Source organism: Oncorhynchus masou, chromosome 7, assembly GCF_036934945.1.
Source record: "Oncorhynchus masou masou isolate Uvic2021 chromosome 7, UVic_Omas_1.1, whole genome shotgun sequence".
Taxonomy (NCBI): Eukaryota; Metazoa; Chordata; class Actinopteri; order Salmoniformes; family Salmonidae; genus Oncorhynchus; species Oncorhynchus masou.
The window spans coordinates 7,613,008-7,625,239 of NC_088218.1; the positions used below are offsets into that span (position 1 = coordinate 7,613,008).

Genomic DNA, 12,232 nt, shown 5'->3' on the forward strand with positions numbered 1-12,232 from the left:
CTGGAACACACAAACACACAGGGGTTAATATCACTACTCTGCCCCTGGAACACACAGGGGTTAATATCACTACTCTGCCCCCTGGAACACACAGGGGTTAATATCACTACTCTGCCCCCTGGAACACACAGGGGTTAATATCACTACTCTGCCCCTGGAACACAAACACACAGGGGTTAATATCACTACTCTGCCCCCTGGAACACACAGGGGTTAATATCACTACTCTGCCCCTGGAACACACAGGGGTTAATATCACTACTCTGCCCCCTGGAACACACAGGGGTTAATATCACTACTCTGCCCCCTGGAACACACAGGGGTTAATATCACTACTCTGCCCCCTGGAACACACAGGGGTTAATATCACTACTCTGCCCCCTGGAACACACAGGGGTTAATATCACTACTCTGCCCCCTGGAACACACAGGGGTTAATATCACTACCTGCCCCTGGAACACACAGGGGTTAATATCACTACTCTGTCCCTGGAACACACAGGGGTTAATATCACTACTCTGCCCCCTGGAACACACAGGGGTTAATATCACTACTCTGCCCCCTGGAACACACAGGGGTTAATATCACTACTCTGCCCCCTGGAACACACAGGGGTTAATATCACTACTCTGCCCCCTGGAACACACAGGGGTTAATATCACTACTCTGCCCCCTGGAACACACAGGGGTTAATATCACTACTCTGCCCCCTGGAACACACAGGGGTTAATATCACTACTCTGGGAACACACAGGGGTTAATATCACTACTCTGCCCCTGGAACACACAGGGGTTAATATCACTACTCTGCCCCCTGGAACACACAGGGGTTAATATCACTACTCTGCCCCCTGGAACACACAGGGGTTAATATCACTACTCTGCCCCCTGGAACACACAGGGGTTAATATCACTACTCTGCCCCTGGAACACACAGGGGTTAATATCACTACTCTGCCCCCTGGAACACACAGGGGTTAATATCACTACTCTGCCCCTGGAACACACAGGGGTTAATATCACTACTCTGCCCCCTGGAACACACAGGGGTTAATATCACTACTCTGCCCCCTGGAACACACAGGGGTTAATATCACTACTCTGCCCCCTGGAACACACAGGGGTTAATATCACTACTCTGCCCCCTGGAACACACAGATACACAGGGGTTAATATCACTACTCTGCCCCCTGGAACACACAGGGGTTAATATCACTACTCTGCCCCCTGGAACACACAGGGGTTAATATCACTACTCTGCCCCCTGGAACACACAGGGGTTAATATCACTACTCTGCCCCCTGGAACACACAGGGGTTAATATCACTACTCTGCCCCCTGGAACACACAGGGGTTAATATCACTACTCTGCCCCCTGGAACACACAGGGGTTAATATCACTACTCTGCCCCCTGGAACACACAGGGGTTAATATCACTACTCTGCCCCTGGAACACACAGGGGTTAATATCACTACTCTGCCCCCTGGAACACACAGGGGTTAATATCACACTCTGCCCCTGGAACACACAGGGGTTAATATCACTACTCTGCCCCCTGGAACACACAGGGGTTAATATCACTACTCTGCCCCCTGGAACACACAGGGGTTAATATCACTACTCTGCCCCCTGGAACACACAGATACACAGGGGTTAATATCACTACTCTGCCCCCTGGAACACACAGGGGTTAATATCACTACTCTGCCCCCTGGAACACACAGGGGTTAATATCACTACTCTGCCCCCTGGAACACACAGATACACAGGGGTTAATATCACTACTCTGCCCCCTGGAACACACAGGGGTTAATATCACTACTCTGCCCCCTGGAACACACAGGGGTTAATATCACTACTCTGCCCCCTGGAACACACAGGGGTTAATATCACTACTCTGCCCCTGGAACACACAGATACACAGGGGTTAATATCACTACTCTGCCCCCTGGAACACACAGGGGTTAAACACACAGGGGTATCACTACTCTGCCCCCTGGAACACACAGATACACAGGGGTTAATATCACTACTCTGCCCCCTGGAACACACAGGGGTTAATATCACTACTCTGCCCCCTGGAACACACAGGGGTTAATATCACTACTCTGCCCCCTGGAACACACAGGGGTTAATATCACTACTCTGCCCCTGGAACACACAGGGGTTAATATCACTACTCTGCCCCCTGGAACACACAGGGGTTAATATCACTACTCTGCCCCCTGGAACACAGGGGTTAATATCAGACTCTGCCCCTGGAACACAGGGGTTAATATCACTACTCTGCCCCCTGGAACACACAATATCACTACTCTGCCCCCTGGAACACACAGGGGTTAATATCACTACTCTGCCCCCTGGAACACACAAACACACAGGGGTTAATATCACTACTCTGCCCCCTGGAACACACAGGGGTTAATATCACTACTCTGCCCCCTGGAACACACAGGGGTTAATATCACTACTCTGCCCCCTGGAACACACAGGGGTTAATATCACTACTCTGCCCCCTGGAACACACAGGGGTTAATATCACTACTCTGCCCCCTGGAACACAGGGGTTAATATCACTACTCTGTCCCCTGGAACACACAGCGGTTAATATCACTACTCTGCCCCTGGAACACACAGGGGTTAATATCACTACTCTGCCCCCTGGAACACACAGAATACACAGGGGGGTTAATATCACTACTCTGCCCCTGGAACACACAGATACACAGGGGTTAATATCACTACTCTGCCCCTGGAACACACAGGGGTTAATATCACTACTCTGCCCCCTGGAACACACAGGGGTTAATATCACTACTCTGCCCCCTGGAACACACAGCGGGTTAATATCACTACTCTGCCCCCTGGAACACACAGGGTTAATATCACTACTCTGCCCCCTGGAACACACAGAATACACAGGGGTTAATATCACTACTCTGCCCCTGGAACACACAGATACACAGGGGTTAATATCACTACTCTGCCCCCTGGAACACACAGATACACAGGGGTTAATATCACTACTCTGTCCCCTGGAACACACAGCGGTTAATATCACTACTCTGTCCCCTGGAACACACAGGGGTTAATATCACTACTCTGCCCCCTGGAACACACAGATACACAGGGGTTAATATCACTACTCTGCCCCCTGGAACACACAGCGGTTAATATCACTACTCTGTCCCCTGGAACACACAGGGGTTAATATCACTACTCTGCCCCCTGGAACACACAGCGGTTAATATCACTACTCTGCCCCCTGGAACACACAGGGGTTAATATCACTACTCTGCCCCCTGGAACACACAGATACACAGGGGTTAATATCACTACTCTGCCCCCTGGAACACACAGATACACAGGGGTTAATATCACTACTCTGTCCCCTGGAACACACAGCGGTTAATATCACTACTCTGCCCCCTGGAACACACAGGGGTTAATATCACTACTCTGCCCCCTGGAACACACAGATACACAGGGGTTAATATCACTACTCTGCCCCCTAGAACACACAGGGGTTAATATCACTACTCTGCCCCCTGGAACACACAGGGGTTAATATCACTACTCTGCCCCCTGGAACACACAGGGGTTAATATCACTACTCTGCCCCCTGGAACACACAGGGGTTAATATCACTACTCTGCCCCCTGGAACACACAGATACACAGGGGTTAATATCACTACTCTGCCCCCTGGAACACACAGATACACAGGGGTTAATATCACTACTCTGTCCCCTGGAACACACAGGGGTTAATATCACTACTCTGCCCCCTGGAACACACAGACACACAGGGGTTAATATCACTACTCTGCCCCCTGGAACACACAGATACACAGGGGTTAATATCACTACTCTGCCCCCACAGATACACAGGGGTTAAACACACAGATACACAGGGGTTAATATCACTACTCTGTCCCCTGGAACACACAGGGGTTAATATCACTACTCTGCCCCCTGGAACACACAGATACACAGGGGTTAATATCACTACTCTGTCCCCTGGAACACACAGGGGTTAATATCACTACTCTGCCCCCTGGAACACACAGGGGTTAATATCACTACTCTGCCCCCTGGAACACACAGATACACATGGGTTAATATCACTACTCTGCCCCCTGGAACACACAGATACACAGGGGTTAATATCACTACTCTGCCCCCTGGAACACACAGATACACAGGGGTTAATATCACTACTCTGTCCCCTGGAACACACAGATACACAGGGGTTAATATCACTACTCTGCCCCCTGGAACACACAGGGGTTAATATCACTACTCTGCTCCCTGGAACACACAGATACACAGGGGTTAATATCACTACTCTGTCCCCTGGAACACACAGATACACAGGGGTTAATATCACTACTCTGCCCCCTGGAACACACAGGGGTTAATATCACTACTCTGTCCCCTGGAACACAGGGGTTAATATCACTACTCTGCCCCCTGGAACACACAGGGGTTAATATCACTACTCTGCCCCCTGGAACACACAGATACACAGGGGTTAATATCACTACTCTGCCCCCTGGAACACACAGATACACAGGGGTTAATATCACTACTCTGTCCCCTGGAACACACAGATACACAGGGGTTAATATCACTACTCTGCCCCCTGGAACACACAGGGGTTAATATCACTACTCTGCTCCCTGGAACACACAGATACACAGGGGTTAATATCACTACTCTGCCCCCTGGAACACACAGATACACAGGGGTTAATATCACTACTCTGTCCCCTGGAACACACAGATACACAGGGGTTAATATCACTACTCTGCCCCCTGGAACACACAGGGGTTAATATCACTACTCTGCCCCTTGGAACACACAGGGGTTAATATCACTACTCTGCCCCCTGGAACACACAGGGGTTAATATCACTACTCTGCCCCCTGGAACACAGGGGTTAATATCACTACTCTGCCCCTGGAACACACAGGGGTTAATATCACTACTCTGCCCCCTGGAACACACAGGGGTTAATATCACTACTCTGCCCCCTGGAACACACAGGGGTTAATATCACTACTCTGCCCCCTGGAACACACAGGGGTTAATATCACTACTCTGCTCCCTGGAACACACAGACACACAGGGGTTAATATCACTACTCTGTCCCCTGGAACACACAGATACACAGGGGTTAGATATCAATGAACGTAGGCCCAATTTGACCTCAGTACAGTGGTCAGTATTGTTTAGGGGTTTTTATAGGGTTCTAGAGGTTAGAAGATCTGTAGTAACCTGATCTGGAAGCTGTGCTGCCTCGGCAACAATCAGCACTATGATGTTTCCCACGGCGACAGTGAACAGCCAACCAGCCTGCAGCACCGACTTCATGTTGCTAGGCGCCTGCAGAGCAAGAAGAGGTGTGCATTAGGTTTTGGGTTGAGATGAGAATTGAAAGTTAATTGACAAAGTAACAGGTCTGAGTTGAGTTGTGTTTGGATGAAAGAGAAGAGAGCCACTAGAGATCAAGGCCAGTGTGACGGGTGAGAGAGGACAGTGGCGCCCCCTACCTGCGAGTAGGAGAACTCCAGGCCAGTTACAGAGAACACCACCTCTCCTGCTGTCATGAGGAAGTACTGAGGGATCTGCCAGCCCATGTGGATGGTGTTGGGCTTGATGTCTTCTACCACCTGGATGGCCTGCCAACACTGGACACAGTAATCAACACATGAAACACTATTGCAACAAAAAGAATACACAGCAAACAACAGAAAAACATGTTTTAAAACCCTGGTAAACAGCCCAACATGGGCCTTCACAACATAATCAGACACAGCAAACAGAAAAACATGCTTTAAAACCCTGGTAAACAGCCCAACATGGACCTTCACAACACAATCAGACACAGCAAACAGAAAAACATGTTTTAAAACCCATTGTTGCTAGTTTTGTTGAGGGTTAGGTATCAGGGGTTATAGGATAGAGGACTTACATCAGGGCTTCCGATGTTGAATGTGGATGGTATGACGAGGGTGAAGGCGCTGCCAAAGCCCAGCTCTTTAGAGTACAGACACGATGCACCACCACTGTTCATGATGGTAAACTCCGCCCTGAGACACACAACAGCCAATCAGATCTCTCTCCTCGTCCGCCCCCCCCCATACGGTATAAATGTGTGTTGATATGAAGCAAAAAGCCACTCACTTTCCCTGTGGAAGCAGACTGTAGTTGGAGGCAGACAGAGGAGCGATGTCACCGACTCCCAACGTAACATTCAACGGACTGCCCAAACCATTCACAAATCTACGGTATGAAGAGCAAAACAACCGGTAAGGAACACTTTAGATGGATAACTCATTGATCAGTTCAGAACCCAGACCCTAACCACTAACAGGACTGGTATAACACTCAGGGTTCAGACCCTAACCACTAACAGGACTGTTGTAACACTCATGGTCCTGACCCTAACCACTAACAGGACTGTTGGTAACACTCAGGGTCCTGACCCTAACCACTAATGGGACTGTTGTAAGACTCAGGGTCCTGACCCTAATCACTAATGGGACTGTTGTAACACTCAGGGTTCAGACCCTAACCACTAATGGGACTGTTGTAACACTCAGGGTCCTGACCCTAACCACTAACGGGACTGTTGGTAACACTCAAGGTCCTGACCCTAACGGGACTGTTGGTAACACTCAGGGTTCAGACCCTAACCATTAATGGGACTGTTGTAACACTCAGGGTTCAGACCCTAACCACTAATGGGACTGTTGGTAACACAGGGTCCTGACCCTAACCACTAACAGGACTGTTGTAACACTTAGGGTTCCGACCCTAACAACGAATGGGACTGTTGTAACACTCAGGGTTCAGACCCTAACCACTAATGGGACTGTTGGTAACACACAGGGTCCTGACCCTAACCACTAACGGGACTGTTGTAACACTTAGGGTTCAGACCCTAACCACTAACAGGACTGTTGGTAACACTCAGGGTCCTGACCCTAACCACTAACAGGACTGTTATAACACTCAGGGTCCTGACCCTAACCACTAACAGGACTGTTGGTAACACTCAGGGTCCTGACCCTAAGCACTAATGGGACTGTTGTAACACTCAGGGTTCAGACCCTAACCACTAATGGGACTGTTGGTAACACAGGGTCCTGACCCTAACCACTAACAGGACTGTTGTAACACTTAGGGTTCCGACCCTAACAACGAATGGGACTGTTGTAACACTCAGGGTTCAGACCCTAACCACTAATGGGACTGTTGGTAACACACAGGGTCCTGACCCTAACAACTAATGGGACTGTTGGTAACACTCAGGGTCCTGACCCTAACCACTAATGGGACTGTTGTAACACTCAGGGTCCTGACCCTAACCACTAACGGGACTGTTGGTAACACTCAGGGTCCTGACCCTAACCACTAAAGGGACTGTTGGTAACACTCAAGGTCCTGACCCTAACGGGACTGTTGGTAACACTCAGGGTTCAGACCCTAACCATTAATGGGACTGTTGTAACACTCAGGGTTCAGACCCTAACCACTAATGGGACTGTTGGTAACACAGGGTCCTGACCCTAACCACTAACAGGACTGCTGTAACACTTAGGGTTCCGACACTAACAACGAATGGGACTGTTGTAACACTCAGGGTTCAGACCCTAACCACTAATGGGACTGTTGGTAACACACAGGGTCCTGACCCTAACCACTAACGGGACTGTTGTAACACTTAGGGTTCCGACCCTAACAACGGATGGGACTGTTGGTAACACTCAGGGTTCAGACCCTAACCACTAATGGGACTGTTGTAACACACAGGGTCCTGACCCTAACCACTAACGGGACTGTTGTAACACTTAGGGTTCAGACCCTAACCACTAACAGGACTGTTATAACACTCAGGGTCCTGACCCTAACCACTAACAGGACTGTTATAACACTCAGGGTCCTGACCCTAACCACTAATGGGACTGTTGTAACACACAGGGTCCTGACCCTAACCACTAACGGGACTGTTGTAACACTTAGGGTTCCGACCCTAACAACGGATGGGACTGTTGGTAACACTCAGGGTTCAGACCCTAACCACTAATGGGACTGTTGTAACACTCAGGGTCCTGACCCTAACCACTAACGGGACTGTTGGTAACACTCAGGGTCCTGACCCTAACCACTAACGGGACTGTTGGTAACACTCAAGGTCCTGACCCTAACGGGACTGTTGGTAACACTCAGGGTTCAGACCCTAACCATTAATGGGACTGTTGTAACACAGGGTCCTGACCCTAACCACTAACAGGACTGTTGTAACACTTAGGGTTCCGACCCTAACAACGAATGGGACTGTTGTAACACTCAGGGTTCAGACCCTAACCACTAATGGGACTGTTGGTAACACACAGGGTCCTGACCCTAACCACTAACGGGACTGTTGTAACACTTAGGGTTCCGACCCTAACAACGGATGGGACTGTTGGTAACACTCAGGGTTCAGACCCTAACCACTAATGGGACTGTTGGTAACACTCAGGGTTCAGTCCCTAAACACTAACGGGACTGTTATAACACTCAGGGTTCAGACCTTAACCACTAACAAGACTGTCGGTAACACTCAGGGTTCAGATCCTAACCACTAACGGGACTGTTGGTAACACTCAAGGTCCTGACCCTAACTGGACTGTTGGTAACACTCAGGGTTCAGACCCTAACCATTAATGGGACTGTTGTAACACTCAGGGTTCAGACCCTAACCACTAATGGGACTGTTGGTAACACTCAGGGTTCAGACCCTAACCACTAATGGGACTGTTGTAACACTCAGGGTCCTGACCCAAACCACTAACAGGACTGTTGGTAATACTCAGGGTTCAGACACTAACCACTAATGGGACTGTTGTAACACTCAGGAATCAGACCCTAACCACTTATGGGACTGTTGTAACACTCATTTTTCAGACCCTAACAACTAACAGGACTGTTGGTAACACTCAGTGCCCTGACCCTAACGGGACTGTTGGTAACACTCAGGGTTCAGACCCTAACCACTAACAGGACTGTTATAGCACTCAGGGTCCTGACCCTAACAACTAACAGGACTGTTGATAACACTCAGGGTCCTGACCCTAACAACTAACGGGACTGTTGGTAACACTCAGGGTTCAGACCCTAACCACTAACAGGACTGTTGGTAACACTCAGGGTCCTGACCCTAACCACTAATGGGACTGTTGGTAACACTCAGGGTTCAGACCCTAACCACTAATGGGACTGTTGTAACACTCAGGGTCCTGACCCTAACCACTAACAGGACCGTTGGTAACACTCAGGGTCCTGACCCTAACCACTAACGGGACTTTTGGTTACACTCAGGGTCCTGACCCTAACCACTAACGGGACTGTTGGTAACACTCAAGGTCCTGACCCTAACGGGACTGTTGGTAACACTCAGGGTTCAGACCCTAACCATTAATGGGACTGTTGTAACACTCAGGGTTCAGACCCTAACCACTAATGGGACTGTTGGTAACACAGGGTCCTGACCCTAACCACTAACAGGACTGTTGTAACACTTAGGGTTCCGACCCTAACAACGAATGGGACTGTTGTAACACTCAGGGTTCAGACCCTAACCACTAATGGGACTGTTGGTAACACACAGGGTCCTGACCCTAACCACTAACGGGACTGTTGTAACACTTAGGGTTCCGACCCTAACAACGGATGGGACTGTTGGTAACACTCAGGGTTCAGTCCCTAAACACTAACGGGACTGTTATAACACTCAGGGTTCAGACCCTAACCACTAACAAGACTGTCGGTAACACTCAGGGTTCAGACCCTAACCACAAATGGGACTGTTGTAACACTCAGGGCCTGACCCTAACCACTAATGGGACTGTCGGTAACACTCAGGGTTCAGACCCTAACCACTAATGGGACTGTTGTAACACTCAGGGTCCTGACCCAAACCACTAACAGGACTGTTGGTAATACTCAGGGTTCAGACACTAACCACTAATGGGACTGTTGTAACACTCAGGGTTCAGACCCTAACCACTTATGGGACTGTTGTAACACTCATTGTTCAGACCCTAACCACTAACGGGACTGTTGGTAACACTCAGTGCCCTGACCCTAACGGGACTGTTGGTAACACTCAGGGTTCAGACCCTAACCACTAACAGGACTGTTATAGCACTCAGGGTCCTGACCCTAACAACTAACAGGACTGTTGGTAACACTCAGGGTCCTGACCCTAACAACTAACGGGACTGTTGGTAACACTCAGGGTTCAGACCCTAACCACTAACAGGACTGTTGGTAACACTCAGGGTTCAGACCCTAACCACTAACAGGACTGTTGGTAACACTCAGGGTCCTGACCCTAACCACTAATGGGACTGTTGGTAACACTCAGGGTTCAGACCCTAACCACTAACAGGACTGTCAGGAACACTAAGGGTTCAGACCCTAACCACTAACGGGACTGTTGTAACACTCAGGGTTCTGACCCTAACCACTAACAGGACTGTTGGTAACACTCAGGGTTCAGACCCTAACCACTAATGGGACTGTTGTAACACTCAGGGTCCTGACCCTAACAACTAACGGGACTGTTGGTAACACTCAGGGTTCAGACCCTAACCACTAACAGGACTGTTGGTAACACTCAGGGTCCTGACCCTAACCACTAATGGGACTGTTGGTAACACTCAGGGCTCAGACCCTAACCACTAATGGGACTGCTGGTAACACTCAGGGTTCAGACCCTAACCACTAACTGGACTGTTGTAACACTCAGGGTCCTGACCCTAACAACGAATGGGACTGTCGGTAACACTCAGGGTTCAGACCCTAACCACTAATGGGACTGTTGGTAACACACAGGGTCCTGACCCTAACCACTAACGGGACTGTTGTTACACTTAGGGTTCCAACCCTAACAATGAATGGGACTGTTGGTAACACTCAGTGTTCAGACCCTAACCACTAATGGGACTGTTGGTAAGACTCAGGGTTCAGACCCTAACCATTAACAGGACTGTTGGTAACACTCAGGGTCCTGACCCTAACAACTAACGGGACTGTTGGTAACACTCAGGGTCCTGACCCTAACCACTAACGGGACTGTTGGTAACACTCAAGGTCCTGACCCTAACGGGACTGTTGGTAACACTCAGGGTTCAGAACCTAACCACTAACAGGACTGTTATAGCACTCAGGGTCCTGACCCTAACAACTAACAGGACTGTTGGTAACACTCAGGGTCCTGACCCTAACAACTAACGGGACTGTTGGTAACACTCAGGGTTCAGACCCTAACCACTAACAGGACTGTTGGTAACACTCAGGGTCCTGACCCTAACCACTAATGGGACTGTTGGTAACACTCAGGGTTCAGACCCTAACCACTAATGGGACTGTTGTAACACTCAGGGTCCTGACCCTAACCACTAACAGGACCGTTGGTAACACTCAGGGTCCTGACCCTAACCACTAACGGGACTGTTGGTAACACTCAGGGTCCTGACCCTAACCACTAATGGGACTGTTGGTAACACTCAAGGTCCTGACCCTAACGGGACTGTTGGTAACACTCAGGGTTCAGACCCTAACCATTAATGGGACTGTTGTAACACAGGGTCCTGACCCTAACCACTAACAGGACTGTTGTAACACTTAGGGTTCCGACCCTAACCACTAATGGGACTGTTGTAACACTCAGGGTTCAGACACTAACCACTAATGGGACTGTTGTAACACTCAGGGTTCAGACCCTAACCACTTATGGGACTGTTGGTAATACTCAGGGTTCAGACACTAACCACTAATGGGACTGTTGTAACACTCAGGGTTCAGACCCTAACCACTTATGGGACTGTTGTAACACTCATTGTTCAGACCCTAACCACTAACGGGACTGTTGGTAACACTCAGGGTCCTGACCCTAACCACTAACAGGACTGTTGTAACACTTAGGGTTCCGACCCTAACAACGAATGGGACTGTTGTAACACTCAGGGTTCAGACCGTAACCACTAATGGGACTGTTGGTAATACTCAGGGTTCAGACACTAACCACTAATGGGACTGTTGTAACACTCAGGGTTCAGACCCTAACCACTTATGGGACTGTTGTAACACTCATTGTTCAGACCCTAACAACGAATGGGACTGTTGTAACACTCAGGGTCCTGACCCTAACCACTAACGGGACTGTTGTAACAC

The 12,232-nt window shown here is 49.3% G+C and overlaps 1 protein-coding gene across 1 annotated transcript in view; it reads right to left on the reverse strand.

Annotated features, from left to right (window-relative positions):
* LOC135543146 (solute carrier family 15 member 1-like) overlaps nucleotides 1-12,232 on the reverse strand; it is a 109,801-nt gene that overhangs the window by 716 nt on the left and 96,853 nt on the right. The window contains 4 exon segments of the mRNA XM_064970226.1: nucleotides 5,282-5,389; nucleotides 5,557-5,694; nucleotides 5,979-6,096; nucleotides 6,191-6,289. Of these exon segments, the coding sequence (XP_064826298.1) occupies nucleotides 5,282-5,389; nucleotides 5,557-5,694; nucleotides 5,979-6,096; nucleotides 6,191-6,289 (463 nt within the window).